The 23,647-nt window shown below is 43.7% G+C and overlaps 1 protein-coding gene across 7 annotated transcripts in view; it reads right to left on the bottom strand.

The window, feature by feature from the left end:
• Positions 1-23,647, bottom strand: part of CNTNAP5 (contactin associated protein family member 5) — a 426,257-nt gene that overhangs the window by 187,165 nt on the left and 215,445 nt on the right. For all 7 annotated transcript variants that reach the window (XR_007359131.2, XM_075117728.1, XM_075117729.1 and 4 more), the window contains 2 exons: positions 4,662-4,926; positions 1,917-2,066 (listed from right to left, as the gene is read on the bottom strand). Coding sequence is in view for 6 of the 7 variants with exons in the window: in XM_075117728.1 (XP_074973829.1) it covers positions 1,917-2,066; positions 4,662-4,926 (415 nt within the window). In the remaining variant the exon portion in view is untranslated. The remainder of the gene's footprint in view (positions 1-1,916; positions 2,067-4,661; positions 4,927-23,647) is intronic.

The following is a 23,647-nucleotide window of genomic DNA, read 5'->3' on the forward strand; positions in this document are numbered from 1 at the left end:
CCTACAGTTTGGAGGGAGTTTTCTGGATCGCAGAGGAGCCAAAACTGGGACTTGGATGCCTAAACCCTAGAATTAGGCATCTATGATTTAGGCAGCTAAAGACCTTCATGAATCGAGACCTGCATTCCTGTAAGAAACAGATTCTCTTCTTGCAGGAAGATGGAATTCTGTGGCTCAGGACCCTCCTTTCATCCACTCAACCTACTGGGGCTCCTAACACACAGACACCTCCCTGATGATGACCCATGCTCCTAAACAGATTAATCTTGAGCGTAGAAGGGCTCTTCATGGGGACTGCATATAGTGAGAATAAGCACATTAGCAATGATCTTTATCATATAGACATGGGCTAATTTGGGAGATTGGCCAAACACAGACCCATCAAATATCAGAATTTCACCCTATATATGAAACTGAAATCTGTCTTTAAAGCACATGGCCTTTCTGAACATCACGCATGATTATGCAGTGTTGTTGTAGCCATGTTGGTCCCAGGATATTAAAGAGACAAGATGGGTGAGGCAATATCTTATATTGGACCAACTTCTGTTGGTGAGAGAGACAAGCTTTTGAGCTTACACAGAGCTCTGAGCTCAAAAGCTTGTCTCTCTCACCAAGAGAATCTGGTCCAATAAAAGATATTGGTCACCCACCTCAAATCACTTATTATTGACATACCATAAGAGGCACTTTCTGTAAAACATAGAAATCTTTACATTAGCCAAAAAAGGCAGATTTTCGGATTTAAACATATGTGGTGTCTATCATGTCAAAGCCCTGAATAAGGATTAGCTTCATAACACCCCTGCATCATTATACTCACTTTAGAGATGGGTAGAGAGAGAGACAGAGATGTTAAGTGCCTCACCCAAACTCAAATTGGTAGAGCCAAAAAACAGAACTCAGGAGTCCTGCCTCTTTGTCCCCTGCCTAAAATCACTACTGGTAATAGCTCATCTTAAGTGATCACTCTCCTTACAGTGTGTATGATAACACCCATTTTTTCATGTTCTGTGTGTATATAAATCTCCCCACTGTATTTTCCACTGAATGCATCCGATGAAGTGAGCTGTAGCTCACGAAAGCTTATGCTCAAATAAATTGGTTAGTCTCTAAGGTGCCACAAGTCCTCCTTTTCTTTTTGCATAAAACTATATCCCTTGAGCCAAACTTTTTTTTTTTAAAGTTGAAAACATACTCTGCATTTTTTCTGGAATATAGCTGTTAAGGATGACCTGTCCTGGAGAACTCCGGGTAACAGTCTTGTTTGCTTTTTCACTTTTATTCCTTTTTAATTCAAAAGAGAGCAGGCAGGATGGAAAGTTTCGTATTCTGTCCCGGCTTGGTCACATCTCTTTCAACACAGCTGTTTGGTTTTTTTTTTTCTTACTCTCTCTATGTAATGGCACCGTAACCTCTACATTCAATGGGGAGGCCAGTCAATTCAAAAGTGGGCCAAATGATGGAACCCTTACTCACGGGGCTGCTCATGAATACAGGAGCTCACTGGAAGGGTTCCTCAATGAGACCTATATTGGGCTCCCAAGTTAAGCAGGGCTGTAGTTATTTAAGGAGCAAAGATGGATCTGGCATACAAAGTTGTGATGGTGAGAGTAGGCAGCCTAGCTATGTAGCAGCAGAAGAGGTATTGGTTGTATACCCTGTTGGCTGATGAGAGCCACTCTCTTTCATCCATATTGGTTTCTTTGTTGCTTTCTTCTCTCTCATGTTCACTTGTTCCCCACAGCAGTCCTCTCGTATGACAGACTGCACACCAGCACTGTATGTGTTGCCCCTCATCGTCGGGACAAGAGCCTGCGATTCCAGTTCCTAACTCCCTGCCACACAACACAGCGGGAGAAATGGGCTTTCAAAGCTCCGTCCCTGGCAGGTGAAATCCATCTGAAACAACCTACCTCCGAAATAGTAGCTTTTCCCAGAATAGATCTGCGAGAGGGTGGTTGCATGACCAGCTGCAGCGACGTCGTTATCCAGAGTCAGGGTGATGCGATGCCTTCTGGCATTTATGTTAACTGAATGCCAGAGCCCATCATGGAGATTGCTACCTGGAAGACAAATGCAGAGGGTAAAGGAGAAGGGGGGAGGAGGAGAAGGTGGCGGTGGTGTTCACCAAGCCTCCTTCATGTTCAGTCTCTGACTGCATGGGGAGTAATGAAACAGCCTGGCTGGGAATGCAAAGAGCAGGCAGCAAGAAGAAACCAGCTGAGCTGATGATTTGATGCTTCTCTGCTCAGTCCATTACCTCTGGAAGTGCTGTGGAGTATAACAGGAAGTGGAGAGATTTTCAAGACCTTCTTAAAGGATTTATGAGGACAAGACCCACTGGCTTTCAAAGAGACTTGTGCTCCTAAAGCCCTTTAGCACTTTGCAAAATCCCCATCCCCCAATAATGTTAATAAAGACAAAATATCGTCTGGCTATATGGCGGCCCATGTGCATTGTGTTTGACGATTGTGCTCATTGAAAGCCAAGACTTCCACTCGGCACAGCCACTGCTACAGGGAATATTCCTAGGGGATATTGCTAATTGTGTCTTCTCTCTTTTGCGCACCTGTGCAAGGCTGGGGCCAAGCTGACCCTTTGCTTCTTTACTCTGTAAATCTGTGTCAGAATTATGACCCTTCAAATGTTATAACACGTAAGAATCCCAGGTCATCTATCTGAACAGCCTTACAAGTCACTGCACATGATTCTTACTGAACTTACATCAGTGTAAGTCAGAAGTAACTTAACTGCAATCAATGGAGGTATGTCAGCATAAAACTGGTGCAAGCAAGATCAGAACTGGACTTCTGATATTTATTCTTGCTAATGGGATTCTCACATTAACATTGCTTTTTGGAGGAAGAGAAAAGGATTTTAGTGATAAGTAGAGGCATGTTAACAATTCAAAAATAAGTGCAAAAACTGTGTTGGGAAAATCTCTTAATTCAGAGCCAGGAAATGAGACCATTTCCATAAAAGCTTTTGCTACAGTATGCACATTTTTCAAGGAAAAACAGGCTAATTTTCCAGGAAAAATGGACCAATTTTCATCCAACATTAGGACTACTTTTAAGTGAAAAACGTTGCTAAGGTCTGAAAATTGTTCAAGAGAAGATGGATCAAATTGGGGGTGGAAATGGGTCTATTTGTGAACAAAAATGCCTTTGCAGGGAGATGTGGACATTTGCAATTTCTCCATGCTTTTCGTGTGAATGTAGCCACGTCACCGATATTTTGCAGCTATCTCAGGTTAACGATTTCACAACCAAATTAAATAGCAAAACAATTTGATTTTCTCCCAGCTTCACAAACAACTTCATTGCAAGGCAGGATGAAAGCGCCGTATCCAACCTTTCCTTGGGGGCAACCTGGGACTTTAGCCAGCTTCTTGAAGAGTGTCTGTGCAGAGCTCCACCCTCCTTTTACCATTAACGTTTGCGAACTTTGCAAGATGAACACCAGGGTTCTATCTGACCAACTCTTCCCTGTGAAAGGTTATCAAACGCAGATTTTGGCTCCCTTTAAGAGCCAGGGATTTGTCCAGGTCCAGTTTCTACCCGGCATATTTTAATGTTGTTGATCATTTTATTTACTACTACTTTTTGACTAATGGATTTTTTTTTTTAATTTCTAATCTACCAGCACACTCTTCATTTGCCTTGGGAAATCTGAGTTCAGATCCTAAGTGAAAATGAATTTGCCACATCTCCGACAAGTCCCAGTTTCTTCACAATTCTAATGATGGGAACGCTCTAGGTCATGCCTGGGAGACATCAACAGCGCTATAATGGGAAGCCTGCATGAGACCTGCCCAGACTGTGCTTGGTTCTACCACAGAGAGAGAACAGGCCTATTAGTTAGCCATAGCAGCCAATACAGAGCTGTTCCGTACATTCTATTTTAAGAGTATTTTTTCCCACACTTGGCCCTATTAAAGTCTGCTTTGTGCCATTCCAGCTGTGTAAAGAAGCCTCAGAGCTGGCTTAAGTGGCCAGCTAGATTCTCCTTCCAGTAAGGAATCCTCCAGGGCTGTTGATCAAGCACTACAATCCCTGCACCACCCCCTCCTGGCAGCTCGCAATGAGGGGGTGTACTGGGGTATGGCCTAGAGAAAGGGACATGGCTCTGGGAGTCATTGAAATCAGGCACAAAATGAGAGGTGCCGTAGGGTTTCCCTAAATTCTGGCAGGGGTCGAACTGACCCCAACTGGCTCTAGTATTGTTGGGGGTGGCGGGAGGGATAGAGGTGGATTAGAGCCAGTTTTACCCAGTCCTCTCAGGTCCTTTGGGAAATGGAGTTTGATCAAACTCAAGGATCTAGCCCACCTTTTTTAATAGCTGAAAGGACGGGATTTTCACTATTTCTCTGTGGAGGAATGGAAGTTAGTCAGTCTGGTTTTCTACAGAAAATTTAGACTGACTATAAAGAAAATTGTTGTTCGGCAGATTTAGGCCAGAGCTACCCAGATCCAAGCTTCCTTGGTTCAGGCCCAGCATTAATGTAGACAGTCCCGCTATTATTGCTCCAAAGATAAGGTTCAGTTTGGTAAGGAAAAACAAGATCAGACCTTCCCTCAGGTGGTTGTTCTCCCTTTCAATATGGCTGGCCCCAGAGATTAGAAACAGGCACAGGAAAGAGGAGCCAATGAAAGTACCTGCACTGATCTCCATGGAGTTTTCTGCCACTTTCTGTATGACAAGTGTCAACCTGCCAGCGTGAAGGTAAAGCAGGAGAATGCCGGAATCTTCAGACAGCTCCGTGGACAGAAGCATCCCGTCTTTGTTCCACGTTCGAAACTGGAAGCTGACTGATAGCCCATCAATCTGGGGGGTGCCAGGTAACAGCAAATAGCTGCTGCTGGAGCTGAGAAAGGTGATGGGAACAATTGGTGGTTCTGAGCAGGAAAAGGTCACGTTGCCCTAAAAAACAATAAGACGCAAACATGTCAGGCTCTTTTTTTTTTTCATTTGGAGACCTGCCAGCTGCTTTAAACACCTACCCTGAAAGCTGGCCTTGATTTGGGGATTATTTTGCTCTCCCATAGGAGTTCTAAACATTGTACATTTATGTCATCTGCACAGGTTGACACCAGCAAGTGTCTTGCTGAGACGCAGTTATGCACCTGATCCTGTTTCAGCTTAGCTCAAAGGTGGATGTTTTGCCATTGACCAAAATGGGAATAGGATCAAACTCTTATGTCTACCAGATCAGTTGTTCAAGAGATTATACATATGGTGGCTTCTGTGCATTTAGATAGTAGAATTTGTGTTCGGGCAGTGGGTGGGAAACATCACCATGTATTTTTTTCTTATTTTACATGTATATCTACCACGCCGTAAAAACATAATGATCCCTTGGATTTATTTAGCACCTCCCAGTATGAAAGACTTCAAAGGGGGCAGAAAAAACTGTTATGTCATTGTTTTGTGCACTGTTAAACAGCCATCATGTCTCATCCCAGAGCGCTGGCCCTTCAGCAGTGGTGGGCGAAATTGCTCCTCTAATGTGCTTTGTGATCACTGTGGATGAAGAGCACTACCCTAAATGTAATTCTAATTGCATGTTTTTCCCACCACTGAAATGCAGCCACCTCAGGGCTGAAAGGTATTAGCCTTTATGAACTAGTAAAGTTACAGACCAGTTTGTTAGGATGGGAAGACCAATTTATTAAATTAAAACTACTGGAAACATTTATGTAGTCAGAATGTAAGCACCCAAAGTGGAACTTGGCCAATGTTCTTAGACCAGTCTATAGGACATAGTCTTGTTACTCCACAAAGCAGTGTAGAAATGAATCGTTGGATGATCCCATTCTGATTAACAATGGTTATGAAGGAGGGCACTGGGTGCTCTTACCCACATCCTTCCCACTGTTGCCTATACAGAAACAATTTTGGGGAAGTTATTTCAATGCTGCATGCACAACAAAATGATGACAGCCAAGTTAAAATCAAACACATTTCCAATGGTATACTTAGGTTGTTTAGAACGTTTCCCTGCCGGCACTCTCACTGAAATCAGGGGGACTACTTGAGAAGATAGGTACTGACCTACCAGAGTAGCTCCATTCTGAACATTATCTCAGATCTTATTGCAGCCAGTAGGAGAAGAAGATACCTTATTGGGTTTTTTTTCCCGCCATATTCCATGCTGATTATCTAGCCAGGCCATTTGAGTCAGATAACAAAAACTTAACAATTAATGAGGTCAAAACATATTTACAGAACAACATTTCTTCAAATCTAGAAAATTGCTGCAACCAGCTTGCATGGAACCAAAAAGCTTTGTAAAATACGGGCTGATGAACCCGTTCAAGTGAAATGCTTTCTCCATGGTGCAGCCTCTCATTAGAGCTGATATCTCATTCTAACAGCATAATTATAATGAGCAATACATGATTGATATGTAGGAACTTGTATGGTGCTTGAGGAATCCCTTATTGAAATGACAAGACAGGTAATGGAACTATACCCTATCATTTTCAAGACCCTTTCTAGTCTTTCTTTTACACTGGAAATTAATAAAGTGCCAGAAAGAGAATTAAGATCTTACTGGATGAAATAAACTCTTGATGGATTATTTTTTCTAGGTGATGAACCAAAATAAGCAATGGGAAAAGAAAACAGAGGGTATGTCCTGTCAGAATGAAGATTTATATGTTCTAATCCAAAAAGCATCCAAATTTATCTAAGCCTCAATCACCTGGGAGCTGGGATGGAAATTTCCTCATAACCTCTTAAAAGTTTCTAGTATATCTTGGTTTCATTTAAGTAGGAGATACAAGAAGGACTACTTTTCTTGGGGTATTTCCTCTTCTGGCCTCAGCCAAAACCAAAAGGCACAAAAACATATGAAAATTACATGAACAAATAAGTAAAGCTGATTGGACTGACGCCTAGAAAAACTGTAAAAATTTGCTCAACATTTTTATATTTTTATAGTCAAAATTAAAAATGCAGAAAAAAAGTGTCTGAAATTTTTACATTGAAAATATTTCAACTAATTCTACAAAAATGTTAGTCGAACTTTCATGGACTCAAAAAACATACATAGGCTTAAGCTCAGAGAGAATGTTCACTGCTGTTCATATTTTTTCCTGAGCCTTCACCCCCATCTCTCATTAGAAGAAGCAAGCTATTTGCTTCACGAGCAGCAAGCAGGGTGCTAATCTTTGCATGGCATAGCATGGCTAAATGAAGCTAGAGTTTAGATATGATTTTGTCTCCAAATTCTTTGCAACCGTTACTAACTGGCTGAAATGCACCCCAGAATAAAGCAAGTGTTTCATAGTGCACAGCAAGATTTCAGAATGGGCCAAATTCACTCCTGGTATAAGCCAGCGCAGCTCCATGGATGTCAATGTAGTTACCTCCACTAATAGATCTGCCGAAATAGATTTAGAAAGTGAAGAATACATCATCTGATTGAATTTATATACAGGATTTTAATTACGCAGAATGTAATTTACCTGAGTTTGAATTTGGTCAGGATATTGGAGTAAATGTCCCCATATTTGGAAAATATATCGTGGGATCTTAAGTGCTTCAAGCACACTTTTGTGTCTCATCTGTAAGTCAGCACAACACCTCTTAGCAGCATGCTAAGGTAAGAGTTCAGTATTTACCCAGATGAAAAAGTTACTTACTGAATTACCAGTACCAATTGATTTTGATTGGTCTCCCATCCACATACTAATCTAGACCAAGCCTCCTTAACATCATAGAGTTGACATGAGTCAAACGTTAAAAGGACCTGTCCACAGCTAGCTGCAAAGAATACTACATGAAGTATACTATGTGGAATACTTGATCTACTAAAGTGGGAACGCTTTGCAAAATAAAAGGGGTTAAATTTGCAACACATATTATCCACTAAACTTATTCCACTGGGTCTAGTCACAAGTAAACAATTCCCTATAAACCTAAATTTCATCAGACCCAGTTGGCCGCAGTTTCAAAACTCTCTCGAGTGCATACAAGACTTTCAGCAAACAGTTGATTTTGCAAATTAACCTAGTTTAACTGAAAAGTAAATGTTCATTGGCAGGGAAACAGGATAAGAAGAGTCTAGTCTCTAGAGATAGATCAGTTATGTACAGCTGCTAGAAACGCCAGCTAACTATCATCAGGCATTTGAGAATTCCATTGAATCCGATGTCTCCAAACTGATTAACTGGGCCTTTAATAAGTAATGAAATCTATTCAAAAGGACTCTTACTGCTATTACAAGTGGAACTCTCTAAATCTATAGAATAAAATGGAGATGTTTAAATATTTCCTAGGCAAATGTGGTTCTGACCCTCACCTCTCAGAGCAGTGTTCTATCACTCTCTATATTGTCAGGGGACACATAGCAGGGTGAGTGTGTCCTAACTTGGCAAAGATGTTGACTAAACAGTTGAAATCATAGCAGAAAATAGCACATTAGTGTTCAAGGAAGAGACTAAATATTTTTCTGAGACCCAACTTGAGGATACTGTTGCCATATAGTTGATTGGGATACAAATATGATACCACAGAGGACCAGATGATTCTGAAGGTCATGATCCTAACCCAAAGCCACCTGGCCTCTTTCCAATGACTTCTCAGGGCTCTGGATCAAACCCTAGAAGAACAGATATTAATGGACCATTCAGCTTTTTCTTGGCCTTTTACATAGTCCTAGCTACTTTTGAAGAAACAGGGGAAACTGCCACAGTCGGAGTAGGATGAGGCAGGTGGCCAGATGAACCAATGCTGACACATCAGAACACTACAGAATAGTCAACTGAACAAGAAGCCTCTGTGTTTAGCCTACCACAGAGATGCAGACCAAGCCGACTGCATGAATAGGGAGAGCAAGCGAAGAACATTTCTGAGCTCTCACTGCCCCTGAAGGAACAGGGGATCTTTATTCTGCTCATTAGCCACTTCGGGGAGAGTACCCAAAGCAGCAGAGAGATGTTTTATCTGGGGAGAGTTAAAGGGAGAGGTCAGATGGCTGGTAAGTGGACAGAGCTCAGATTAACCGAGCATAAGAGATGGCCTCATGTGTGTTAATAACAGAGTAGAGGAGGGTCCTGCTGGCTTTATTTATTTATTTATTTAGAGATTGGGTCCCTGCAAGGAAAAGTATCATTTAACCAAAATAAAGCATTCAATAGACTACAGTATTTTCCCTGTGGGACTCCGGGGGATTAGATGCTTGGCTAAACAGCTCTGAGTTTTCTTTATCTCAGCCTCCTGAGCTTTTAGGGCACAGGTCAACATTGTAACAAAAGATTTTACAGCCTTTGCACTTGCAGTAACTGAACATTATTGCTCCATACTATGCGGCCATAGCAGAGACTCAGCTGCAAATGACAGGAGCAGCTATAAGCTCATTTGAAAAATTATAAATCATTCCTTCTGGGGAGGGAGCCCAAGCAAGGGAGGGAGGCACGGCAAGAAAAAAAAATTAAACTAATCTATAGCTCACTCAATAGTCTCTCTCCTTCCTTTGATGAGGGAGAGCAAGACTAAAACCAGTCTTTCAAATTCACCTTACTAAGGAGTGAACATAATGGATGAGTTAGCTGAAATTTGCGAATTATCACAACACTGGCTTGTGCTTTATGCCAATCCAGGGCAAACTTGTCTGTGGTTTATTAGATTTTATTCTCTGGAACAAAAACACAATAGCAAGGAGATTTTTTTTTATTATTAAAACTCAGCAATATCCACTTTAAAATAGAAAAGTGCCTGCAAAGCAATTCTGATCAACTTTTTTTTATTAGTTTCTTCACTGAATTTGTTTTCCCCTTTAAACTCTGGGAGTCAAAATATGATAAGGCCAAAGTGGACTGACTAATGGCTTAAACCATGGGAATGAATAGCTCAGATTCCAGCTCCTAACCCTGGCTGAGTAAATTCAATCCTTCCTCCTACACTAGGTATATACTATATGTAGAATACTATGTAGATTACTAATCACGCATAATTTGGACGAGACTTAAAAAACACAAGGTCATTTAATCAGAATGGGGGTTTGCTTTGGCATCCTTAACTGCTTGAATATCACGGTAACAACTAATACACCACTTTCATGGTATGTAGCCATAAAGGGCAGCAGGTGATGTCTCTATTGAAAACTTGTAACTTATTGCTACTCTTAATCATTGTGAGATGTGTATACTGTAATGTTTAAGGAATAATATAACTATAAATTCTTGGAATGAAATTGAGTCACCAGGTAATTATATGTCTCACTGTTGTCACCCCCTCCACCTTGCTAATTATGCAATGCATTGTGCTATTGTCCACTGTTGCAATAACCTTGAAAAGTCAATGGAAAACCATCAAAGATAAACTATAAATACTGAAACCACTTGGAAGTGAAAAGGAATGATATGACAGCAAGAGGATGGTCCTATCTGTAAATAAAGACCCTCCCCCCCGCCCTCCCCCCGAAAAAAGATTCAGTATAGCACAGGGTGGAGAAAGACACTCTACATCCATTCACTGAAGAAGTATCTTGATGAGCAAGGATGCTTTATGACAGACCAGGCCCTGGCTCCCCGGGGCCAGCAAATGCTGCAAAAGACTGAACTTGGGAGTGAGAATCTACTTTATTTGCTCGGAAAAGGTGACTATTAATAAGCGTAGGTCCTTGGGTGCATGTTATGATTTTATTGTGAATGTAACCATTTGTTTCCATCACTCACACAGATTTCTATTTGAATCCCTGCTCTTTTTTAAAATAAATTTATAAAATAAATTTCCTTTTGTTTTACTATAATCGGATTCAAGTTCTGTGTGTCATACAGGAGTGGTGCTCTAAGGTGAAATTGGTAAACTGGGTTTCTCTGTTCCTTTGGGAATGGAGGAGCTGGGATTTCAGAGATCAGGGGCCAGAAACCACAGGGGGATACTTTGAAGGGAATCAGCAACTGGGTGCATCTATTGTCAACCAGCAGGGCTGGCAGAGGCCAGATGAGAGTGCTTGATTGGCTGACAGGCTGATAGTGATAGGGAGCTCACGCCCAGCTGGGCACACAAGGCTCCCTCACGCTGGAGGAAAATGGCAACAAGGTGAATCACAGCCCTGGGGTGCCCTGAGAAACATCACAGTGTTGTACACAGCAGGATCTCTACCCCTTCTGCTAGCTGACCAAAGGCCATGCCATATATATATATATATAAAGAGCTACTGAGACATTAAAGTGTAAGACGGTTGGAAACAGGAAAGAAAGGTTATTATTTCAGATTCGTGATCCACAGTTTGGGAACTATAGCTGTAAGGGAAGAACATAAATTGTTGCGCAAAAGTCAACATGGTTTCTGTAAAGGGAGATCGTGTCTTACTAACCTATTGGAGTTCTTTGAGGGAGTCAACAAACATGTGGACAAGGGGAATCCAGTGGACATAGTGTACTTTGATTTCCAGAAAGCCTTTGTCAAGGTCCCTCAACAAAGGCTCTTATGTAAATTAAGTTGTCATGGGACAAGAGGGAAGATCCTTTCATGTATTGAGAACTGGTTAAAAGACAGGGAACAAAGGGTAGGAATAAATGGTAGATTTTCAGAATGGAGGGGGGTAACTAGTGGTGTTCCCCAACAGTCAGTCCTAGGACCAATCCTATTCAACTTATTCATAAATGATCTGGAGAAAGGGGTAAACAGGAAGGTGTCAAAGTTTGCAGATGATACTAAACTGCTCAAGACAGTTAAGACCAAAGCAGACTGTGAAGAACTTCAAAAAGATCTCACAAAACTAAGTGATTGGGCAACAAAGTGGCAAATTAAACTTAATGTGGATCATGTAAAGTAAGGTTTCAGAGGAACAGCCGTGTTAGTCTGTATTCGCAAAAAGAAAAGGAGTACTTGTGGCACCTTAGAGACTAACCAATTTATTTGAGCATGAGCTTTCGTGAGCTACAGCTCACTTCATCAGATGTATACCGTGGAAACTGCAGCAGACTTTATATACACACAGAGAATATGAAACAATACCTCCTCCCACCCCACTGTCTTGCTGGTAATAGCTTATCTAAAGTGATCAACAGGTGGGCCATTTCCAGCACAAATCCAGGTTTTCTCACCCTCCACCCCCCCACACAAATAATCCAGGTTTTCTCACATCCCCCCCACCCCCATACACACACAAACTCACTCTCCTGCTGGTAATAGCTCATCTAAACTGACCACTCTCCAAGTTTAAATCCAAGTTAAACCAGAACATCTGGGGGGGGGGGGTAGGAAAAAACAAGAGGAAACAGGCTACCTAGCATAATGACTTAGCCACTCCCAGTCTCTATTTAAGCCTAAATTAATAGTATCCAATTTGCAAATTTGTGTGGGGGTGTCAAGGTTCCTCCCCCACTCTGAACTCTAGGGTACAGATGTGGGGACCTGCATGAAAAAACCTCCTAAGCTTATCTTTACCAGCTTAGGTCAAAACTTCCCCAAGGTACAAAATATTACACCCGTTATCCTTGGAATGGCCGCTACCACCACCAAACTAATACTGGTTACTGGGGAAGAGCTGTTTGGACGCGTCCTTCCCCCCCAAAATACTTCCCAAACCCTTGCACCCCACTTCCTGGACAAGGTTTGGTAAAAAGCCTCACCAATTTGCCTAGGTGACTACAGACCCAGACCCTTGGATCTTAAGAACAATGAGCAATCCTCCCAACACTTGCACCCCCCCTCTCCTGGGAAATGTTGGATAAAAAGCCTCACCAATTTGCATAGGTGACCACAGACCCAAACCCTTGGATCTGAGAACAATGAAAAAGCATTCAGTTTTTACAAGAAGACTTTTAATAAAAAATAGAAGTAAATAGAAATAAAGAAATCCCCCCTGTAAAATCAGGATGGTAGATATCTTACAGGGTAATTAGATTCAAAAAACATAGAGAACCCCTCTAGGCAAAACCTTAAGTTACAAAAAAGATGCACAGACAGAAATAGTTATTCTATTCAGCACAATTCTTTTCTCAGCCATTTAAAGAAATCATAATCTAACACATACCTAGCTAGATTACTTACTAAAAGTTCTAAGACTCCATTCCTGGTCTATCCCTGGCAGAAACCAGCATACCGAGAGACACAGACCCTTTGTTTCTCTCCCTCTTCCCAGCTTTTGAAAGTATCTTGTCTCCTCATTGGTCATTTTGGTCAGGTGCCAGCGAGGTTACCTTTAGCTTCTTAACCCTTTACAGGTGAGAGGAGCTTTCCCCTGGCCAGGAGGGATTTCAAAGGGGTTTACCCTTCCCTTTATATTTATGACACGCCCCCCAAATCTTAGCTAGGGTGAAACACTGGCTGGGATTTCTTCCTGGAGCTCTAGGAAAACAGAGTTAATAAGACACATGCATCTCTAAATATACTACCAAGTACATAAAGACTAACAATATTTTCCACATCTCAAGGACGATTTTAACCAGTTGATTCTGGGAAACTTTCACGGGAGAGTGCATCAGCCACTTTGTTAGAAGCTCCTGAGATGTGTTGGATGTCGAAATCAAAATCTTGGAGAGCTAAACTCCACCGAAGAAGTTTTTTGTTAGTTTCTTTGACGGTGTGAAGCCACTTTAGTGCAGCATGGTCGGTTTGCAGGTGGAAACGCCGTCCCCAAACATATGGACGTAGCTTTTCCAGAGCGTAGACAATGGCGTAACATTCTTTTTCAGTGACTGACCAGTTGCTTTCCCTCTCAGACAGTTTTTTGCTGAGAAACACTACAGGGTGGAATTCTTGATCAGGTCCTTTCTGCATTAAAACTGCTCCCACACCACGTTCGGACGCATCCGTGGTTACTAGGAACGGTTTGTCAAAGTCTGGGGCCCTTAGTACAGGGTCAGACATGAGTGTCGCTTTAAGCTTGTTAAAGGCCTTCTGACACTTTTCGGTCCACTGAACAGCATTTGGCTGTTTCTTTTTGGTTAGGTCTGTTAGTGGGGCAGCGATTTGGCTGTAGTGTGGTACAAATCGTCTGTAATAACCGGCCAAGCCTAAGAAGGATTGAACCTGTTTCTTTGACTTTGGGACAGGCCACTTTTGGATAGCATCCACTTTGGCCTGTAGGGGGCTGATAGTTCCTTGACCCACCTGGTGTCCAAGGTAAGTCACTCTGTTTAGGCCTATTTGACACTTCTTAGCCTTAACAGTTAGTCCTGCCTCCCTTATGCGCTCAAGGACTTTTTGTAGATGTTCCAGGTGGTCTGCCCAGGAATCCGAAAATATGGCCACGTCGTCAAGGTAGGTGACTGCATATCCTCCTAATCCCGCTAGGAGACCATCTACAAGTCTTTGGAAAGTGGCGGGTGCATTTCGCAGCCCGAAAGGGAGTACATTAAATTCATACAGCCCGAGATGTGTGATGAAGGCTGACCTTTCCTTGGCAGATTCATCTAGCGGTACCTGCCAGTACCCCTTGGTTAAGTCCAAGGTAGAGATGAACTGGGCCCGTCCCAGTTTCTCTAATAGTTCATCTGTGCGTGGCATTGGATAGTTGTCTGGGCGAGTTACAGCATTTAGCTTATGGTAGTCCACACAAAAACGTATTTCCCCATCTGGTTTGGGAACTAGAACCACTGGAGATGCCCATGCACTTTCAGAGGGGCGGATTACACCCATCTGTAACATATCCTGGATCTCCCGTTCTATAGCAGTTTTAGCTTGAGGAGACACCCGGTAAGGTTGGACCCTAATTGGGTGAGCATTACCTGTGTCAATGGAGTGGTATGCCCGTTCAGTCAGTCCTGGGGTGGCTGAGAACGTTGGCGCGTAGCTAGTGCACAGCTCCTGGATCTGCTGTCGCTGCATACGCCCAAGGGTCATGGAGAGGTTCACCTCTTCCACACCACCAGCACATTTCCCTTCGAAGTAAACACCTTCAGGCCACTCAGCGTCGTCTCCTCCCTGGGCTGTAAACTGACAAACCTTTAATTCTCTGGAGTAAAAGGGCTTTAGAGAATTAATATGGTACACCTTAGGCTTTCGGTTGGAGGTGGGGAATGCTATGAGATAAGTAACAGCTCCCAGGCGCTCCTGGACTATGAATGGCCCTTCCCACGATGCTTCCATTTTATGGGCCTGGAGCGCCTTTAAGACCATGACCTGGTCTCCTACTTTGAAGGAACGCTCTCTGGCATGTTTATCATACCAGGCTTTTTGCTCTTTTTGAGCATCCTGTAAGTTTTCTCTAGCAAGGGCTAAAGAGGTTCGGAGGGTGTTTTGTAGGTTGGTTACGAAGTCCAGAATGTTAGTTCCTGGAGACGGTGTAAATCCCTCCCATTGCTGCTTCACCAACTGCAATGGCCCCTTAACCTCACGGCCATATACAAGTTCAAATGGGGAAAACCCTAAACTGGGATGTGGTACAGCTCTGTAGGCAAAGAGCAACTGCTGCAACACTAGGTCCCAATCATTGGAGTGCTCATTTACAAATTTACGTATCATGGCCCCCAAAGTTCCATTAACTTCTCCACCATGCCATTTGTTTGATGGTGGTAAGGAGTGGCAACCAAGTGATTTACCCCATGAGCTTCCCAAAGGTTTTTCATAGTTCCTGCCAGGAAATTAGTCCCTGCATCTGTGAGGATGTCGGAGGGCCAACCTACCCTGGCAAAAATGTCTGCTAGTGCCTGACACACACTTTTAGCCCTGGTGTTGCTTAGAGCTACTGCTTCCGGTCATCGGGTGGCAAAATCCATGAAAGTCAGTATGTACTGCTTTCCTCTGGGTGTCTTTTTCGGAAAAGGACCCAGAATATCCACAGCTACTCGCTGAAATGGAACTTCAATGATGGGGAGTGGCTGGAGAGGGGCTTTGACCTGGTCTTGGGGTTTTCCCACTCTTTGGCACACCTCACAAGACTGGACATAGGTAGAAACATCCTTGCCCATTCCCTCCCAGTGGAATGACCCCCCCAAACGGTCTTTGGTCCTGTTCACCCCAGCATGGCCACTAGGGTGATCGTGGGCTAAGCTCAAGAGCTTGGCCCGGTATTTAGTTGGAACTACCAACTGTCTCTGAGGATGCCAGTCTTCCTGGTGTCCACCAGAAAGAGTTTCCTTGTATAAAAGTCCTCTTTCTATAACAAACCTGGATCGATTAGAAGAGCTGAGAGGCGGTGGGTTGCTCCGTGCCGCCGTCCAAGCTCTCTGGAGGCTTTCATCTGCTTCCTGTTCGGTCTGGAACTGTTCCCTTGATGCTGGAGACATCAGTTCCTCATGGGATTGTGGACCTAGGCTTGGTCCCTCTGGAAGCGATATAGGGGATGGAGCTGTTTCTGTTGACTGTGAACCGCTCTCCGCTGGTGCACTATGTTGGGATTCAGGCTCCGGCTGAGCCTCTTGGGTCGGGTTATCGGCTGCTGCCAGTTCAGGTTCGGTGGGGCCCTCTGTTGTTGAGGTTGCAAGTACTGGATTCAGTGCTGACACGGGGTCTGGTGTTGGTTGTTCGGCTGGTTCCGGTTCTGGGACTGGTTCCGTCTGGGTCTCTGGGACTGGATCCACTACTGCTGTTGCAGACATTGGCCTGGGGTCCAGGTCCATCACCTCTGACTGGGTCCTGATAGAAGTTTCCGGAACAGAGCTAGGCCTCACGGCTTGTTTAGCCTGGCTGCGGGTGACCATTCCCACCCTCTTGGCCTGCTTCACATGATTGGCCAAGTCTTCCCCCAACAGCATGGGGATGGGATAATCATCATAGACTGCAAAAGTCCACATTCCTGACCAGCCCTTGTACTGGACAGGCAACTTGGCTGTAGGCAAATTGAAAGAGTTGGACTTGAAGGGTTGAATCGTCACTTGGATCTCTGGGTTGATTAAATTGGGGTCCACTAAGGAAGCATGGATAGCTGACACTTGTGCTCCGGTGTCCCTCCACGCGGTGACCTTCTTCCCGCCCACACTCACAGTTTCCCTCCGCTCCAAGGGTATCTGGGAGGTATCTGGGCCTGTGGACCTCTGGTGTGATTCCGGTGCAATGAACTGTAATCTGTTGGGGTTCTTGGGGCAGTTGGCCTTTACATGCCCCAGCTCGTTACACTTAAAACATCGTCCAGCTGACGGGTCACTGGGGCGAGGAGGGTTGCTGGAGAACGGGGTGGTGGGACGATAAGGGGTCTGGAGGGTTCTTTGGGAGGTAGGTGGGGCCTTGGGCGGCCCCCGGTAATAGGGTGTGGTCTGGGGTGGTCCCTTCTGGTCTCCGCTCCAACTGCGACCAGTTTTCTTCTTCTCGGCCACCTCCACCCATCTGGCTCCAATCTCTCCTGCCTCCATTACAGTTTTCGGTTTCCCATCTAGGATGTATCTTTCTATTTCCTCAGGAACACCCTCTAAGAATTGTTCCATTTGCATTAGGAAGGGCAAATTTACTGGAGATTCAACACTTGCTCCTGATATCCAGGCATCCCAATGTTTTACAATGTGGTAGGCATGTCGGGTAAATGACATGTCTGGTTTCCACCTTAGGGCTCTGAACCTCCGACGAGACTGCTCGGGTGTTATCCCCATTCTGACTCTTGCCTTGGATTTAAACAGTTCATACTTGTTCATGTGTTCTTTAGGCATTTCAGCTGCCACCTCAGCTAAGGGTCCACTGAGCTGCGGCCTCAGCTCTACCATGTATTGGTCAGTAGAGATGTTGTACCCAAGGCAGGCCCTTTCGAAGTTTTCTAAGAAGGCCTCAGTATCATCACCTGCCTTGTAGGTGGGGAACTTTCTGGGATGGGAAGTGGTACCTGGAGAAGGATTGCTAGGGTTTGTTGGTATATTCTGCTGGGCCTTTATCCTCTCCATCTCCTCCACATGCTTCCTCTCTTTTTCCCTCTCCTCCTCCACATGCTTCCTTGCCTCCATTTCCCTCTTGTGGGCAGCCTCTTGGTGTAGTTCTGCCTCCCTTTCTTGTTCCTTCTTCAGCTGCATGAGTTCTATCTGTCTTTCATGTTCCCTTTGTCTTTCCTCAGCCTGAAATTTGGCTAATTCGAGCTGTAGTCGAGCCGCGGATTTTGCCATTCTAACCTCTCTGTTTTTACTAACTTTACACCCGAGGTTTAGAAATAAACAAACAAAACTTGGCTGTAAAATTTTGCTGTGCTGGAATAGAATACCTATTCTCTGATAGTGATTGTCAGCCTACAGAAAAAGACAATTCCCTTGTCTCTGCTCTGGGCCCAAATTAAAGCAAAAAACCTCCAACTACTTGGAAACCTGTTTACCCAGCCCAAAGAAAAAGCAAATGGGTAGAACACACACCCCCTATTTACTTTTAGGAAGAAAAGAAAAAAAAAACCTCTGGGTTGGAAGACTGTGAATTTCCCTGCAGGAGCTAAGTACCCTGCCTCCAGGCAAAGAAAACCTGCAATTCACAAGATAATCCCCTTTTGTCTCTGCTTGGCCACAGCAGAGAAAAACCAAGCTGCTTTCAGTTTCAAAGCTGCTTTCTGGACTTTCTTTCCAAAGAAAAAAAAAATCCTTTTTAAAATCTGTATTTCTAGTTCAAAAAATCTCAACTGGATCTCAAATGATTTCAGGTTAATCCCACCACTATGCCACCATGTCAAGGTTCCTCCCCCACTCTGAACTCTAGGGTACAGATGTGGGGACCTGCATGAAAAAACCTCCTAAGCTTATCTTTACCAGCTTAGGTCAAAACTTCCCCAAGGTACAAAATATTACACCCGTTATCCTTGGAATGGCCGCTACCACCACCAAACTAATACTGGTTACTGGGGAAGAGCTGTTTGGACGCGTCCTTCCCCCCAAAATACTTCCCAAACCCTTGCACCCCACTTCCTGGACAAGGTTTGGTAAAAAGCCTCACCAATTTGCCTAGGTGACTACAGACCCAGACCCTTGGATCTTAAGAACAATGAGCAATCCTCCCAACACTTGCACCCCCCCTCTCCTGGGAAATGTTGGATAAAAAGCCTCACCAATTTGCATAGGTGACCACAGACCCAAACCCTTGGATCTGAGAACAATGAAAAAGCATTCAGTTTTTACAAGAAGACTTTTAATAAAAAATAGAAGTAAATAGAAATAAAGAAATCCCCCCTGTAAAATCAGGATGGTAGATATCTTACAGGGTAATTAGATTCAAAAAACATAGAGAACCCCTCTAGGCAAAACCTTAAGTTACAAAAAAGATGCACAGACAGAAATAGTTATTCTATTCAGCACAATTCTTTTCTCAGCCATTTAAAGAAATCATAATCTAACACATACCTAGCTAGATTACTTACTAAAAGTTCTAAGACTCCATTCCTGGTCTATCCCTGGCAGAAACCAGCATACCGAGAGACACAGACCCTTTGTTTCTCTCCCTCTTCCCAGCTTTTGAAAGTATCTTGTCTCCTCATTGGTCATTTTGGTCAGGTGCCAGCGAGGTTACCTTTAGCTTCTTAACCCTTTACAGGTGAGAGGAGCTTTCCCCTGGCCAGGAGGGATTTCAAAGGGGTTTACCCTTCCCTTTATATTTATGACAGGGGGGGTGGAGGGTGAGAAAACCTGGATTTGTGCTGGAAATGGCCCACCTGTTGATCACTTTAGATAAGCTATTACCAGCAGGACAGTGGGGTGGGAGGAGGTATTGTTTCATATTCTCTGTGTGTATATAAAGTCTGCTGCAGTTTCCACGGTATACATCTGATGAAGTGAGCTGTAGCTCACGAAAGCTCATGCTCAAATAAATTGGTTAGTCTCTAAGGTGCCACAAGTACTCCTTTTGTTCATGTAAAGTAATGCACATTGGAAAAAATAACCCCAACTATACATACAATTTATCGGGAGGGATAGCTCAGTGGTTTGAGCATTGGCCTGCTAAACCCAGGGATGTGAGTTCAATCCTTGCGGGGGCCATTTAGGAATCTGGGGCAAAAATTGGGGATTGGTCCTGCTTTGAGCAGGGGGTTGAACTAGATGACCTCCTGAAGTCCCTTCCAACCCTGATATTCTATGATTCTATGATATGATGGGGGCTAATTTAGCTACAACTAATCAGGAGAAAGGTCTTGGAGTCCTCATGGATAGTTCTCTGAAGACGTCCACGCAGTGTGCAGCATCAGTCAAAAAAGGGAGCAGGATGTTAGGAATCATTAAAAAAGGGATAGAGAATAAGATGGAGAATATCTTATTGCCCTTATATAAATCCATTGTATGCCCACATCTTAAACACTGCATACAGATGTGATCCCCTCATCTCAAAAAAGACATACTGGCATTAGAAAAGGTTCAGAAAAGGGCAACTAAAATGATTAGGGGGTTGGAACAGTTCCCATATGAGGAGATATTAAAGAGGCTAGGACTTTTCAGCTTGGAAAAAAGGAGACTGAGGGGGGATATAATAGAGGTCTATAGAATCCTGAGTGGTGTGGAGAAAGTGAATAAGGGAAAGTTATTTACTTGTTCCCATAATATAAGAACTAGTGGCCACCAAATGAAATTAATGGGTAGCAGGTTTAAAATAAATAAAAGGAAGAAGTTCTTCACTCAGCGCACAGTCAACCTGTGGAACTCCTTGCCTGAGGAGGTTATGAAGGCTAGGACTATAACAGGGTTTAAAAGAGAACTGGATAAATTCATGGAGGTTAAGTCCATCAATGGCTATTAACCAGGATGGGTAAGAAATGGTGTCTCTAGCCTCTGTTTATCAGAGGGCGGAGATGGATGGCAGGAGAGAGATCACTTGATCATTACCTGTTAGGTTGACTCCCTCTGGAGCACCTGGCATTGGCCACTGTCGGTAGACAGGCTACTGGGCTGGACGGACCTTTGGTCTGACCCAGTATGGCCATTCTTATGTTCTTAATGGACTCATTTAGCCTCATTTTGAACCTGTTTGATTCAGAGATTCAGAGTTTGATTCAGATGTCATTTAAGTCACATTCTGCTTGAAGAGGCTGTGAAAAAAGGGGCAGAGGTGATGAAGAAAGAAAAAATTGAAGTGGAAAACTAAAGTGAACTGGACTTGGCCTAACTATCCATCACAGGGGGTCTTGTGGTAGGCCAGGATGCAGTTCCAGAATTTCTCCCCCATGGCCCCACCCGTCTCTGCAGAAGTTATGGTGCACTCTGGAAAACTGAGATCTGGGAAAGCATTGGGGTGATCCACGTCTGACTTCCCTCAATGGCTCCAGCACATTTTTCCTCAGCGTACAAGTTAAAAAATGGTTTCTTTTCCTACTCTCTGACCTGTAAGCACTACTTGGGATATTTAGAAATGACTGGCCTGATTTTAAGAGGTAATAATAAACGCTTATTATAGTGATTAGGCAGAAGGAGACCATGAGTATAGACAAGCAGATTCTTCTCAAGATGATAGTGCCTCAAATCAACTTAACAGAATAGCATGTTTGGAAAGGAATGAATTATTAGTTTACATTCTCCTGTCACTAGGCATTTCTCCTCACTCTTTGATGCTGGCAATTGGTTATTTCCCCAGGGAGCACAGTGATGCATGTGTGTGTCACCACATCCCTCATTATGCTGAATTGTCATTCCCAGATTCAGCATGGCAAGCTGACATGGAATTTCAAGCACACGAGGGCTGACTACACCGGTTTACAATAGAAAATGGAAAAGTCTGACACTTTCCTCTTAGATCTCAAATAGGCTGGGGGTTCTCTATGCTATTTAAAAAATACATCAATATATTTATGAACCTGGGGAATGGGAAGGGGAAGAGTCCCTATTTTAAGTGAACACGAACAATGGCACAGTGTCAAGAAACTCAAGAAGCGTCTTTTCTGAAATCTTCTTTCCTACTCCCCATCTACTTCCCCTCCATGTTCTACTCGAGGTCTCTTTCACACAGGTCTGAAAGTCTGGGTGATCTCACTAAAGGCTAAAATGTAGGTCAAAAGCCTAAGACTAGGCAGATATGGGGTAGAACCAGGAGGCCAGATGCTCTGTTATGTCCAACTTCTGATGGATGCAGCAGAGATGAGGGATGGTTACAGCTTTCTGACCCACTGCCGGCCCTCTAATCTGTACTAGCTAGATATGGTGCCTCATTGACCATCTACAAGCTCGGGAGTGCCGGAGTGCAACCACCTGTGGAACTCTTTGACAGAGGATGTTGTGAAGGCCAAGATTATAACTGGGTTCAAAAAAGAACTAGATAAGTTTATGGAGGTCAGGTCCAACAATGGCAATTATCCAGGATGGGCAGGGATGGTGTCCCTAGCCTCTGTTTGCCAGAAGCTGGGAATGGGCAACAGGAGATGGCTCAATAGACGATGACTTGTTCTGTTCATTCCCTCTGAAGCACCTGGCATTGGCCACTGTCGGAAGACACGATCTTGGGCTGGATGGACCTTTGGTCTGAACCAGTCTGGCTGTTCTTATGTTCTTATCATCATGCTCTCTCCATACCCGCTCTCCACTAAGTGGGTCAAGAACTGATGGGAGGCTTGCACAGGAGCTAGCTTTACACCAGCTGTAGACTCCCCAGGGCTGGCCAGTCTCTACTGCCTGGGCAACATAAAAGGAGTGGGGCAGAGCAGAAAACCTGCTCCAGCAGCTAAATTAGGCTCTCTAAGAGATCGGGGGATTTTTAAGTGTTTGTAAAAGCCACCCAGGGACGATTGGTGAACATGAGATTTCATCCCTAAGTGGTGGTGGTGGTGCTGATGGTTATGGAAGTTTGACAACTCTTTCCAACCCAAACCAGTGAACATTTAAGAGATGGAATGCCAAGACTCTATACGACGGTTATCAAGGTCAAGGACTGAAGAGGAAAATCTACCAGCATGGAAAGAAAAAGCTCCCTGGAGAGAAGGCACTAACATTGCATGGGATGACCAAGCAGAACGGATACAGGTTGAACAAGACAGGCAGGGAAATCCAAAGGCAAATTCCAGTTCAGAAGAGACAGATTGCCTCATTGTCTCCAGGCCTTTCCCGAAGGACATTTATTGCATGTCCAATGACTACAAATGAGTTGCAGAAAAGGAAAAGTGCAATGATAATAAAATGCACCATCCAAGCATACTGTCTAAATGGAGGGTTTATATTGTCAGTCTGCGTTTTCTCTCCCTTGCACTGGGTGTAGCCATTTGGGGGGCCATTCCTCTTATCGAGCAGGGTTTTATTTTTTCACCAAGAGGTCTGTGCCTTTGGAGTTGAAATGTCATCATTCTTCCCAGCTCAAAAAAGACCCATATTGTGACAAAACCAGAGGCTGATGGATGTACCACTGCTCACAAGACTGGCTCACTTCCTCTGGTTCATATTTACATTTTGCTACTGTATACTAGATGGAAGATGACAAAACAGAGACTTGTCCATTCAAGTCTGCCTCCATTTTGGAGGGAAAAGCCATTTTGGTCAGGAATGATGACTTTTCTAGTTTAATACTTGTGGATCTGGGTTTAGACTGTCAGTCGGGAGACAGTAATTTGTCATTTGCCTCCAGGACTAAACAGAGTCTCTACTGAAAATAGAATAGAAGGGGTCATACTCCCTTGTTCCTTGGAAAAACACTTTGTTAATACAGTTGCTTTGACAGCTTGAATGACAAAGTGGACTGATGGGCAGAAGGTAAGCAAAGGAAAATTTGTGAGCAGAACTTTTTGGACCACGGTACAGAATAGTTTCCAAAGGTGTTAAACTTACAGGGACTCAGGTATACAATGGACTGTTTGAAGTGGAGAGCCAAAGTTTGTGCTATA

The sequence above is a fragment of the Caretta caretta genome, chromosome 11 (genome assembly GCF_965140235.1).
Source record: "Caretta caretta isolate rCarCar2 chromosome 11, rCarCar1.hap1, whole genome shotgun sequence".
NCBI lineage: Eukaryota > Metazoa > Chordata > Testudines > Cheloniidae > Caretta > Caretta caretta.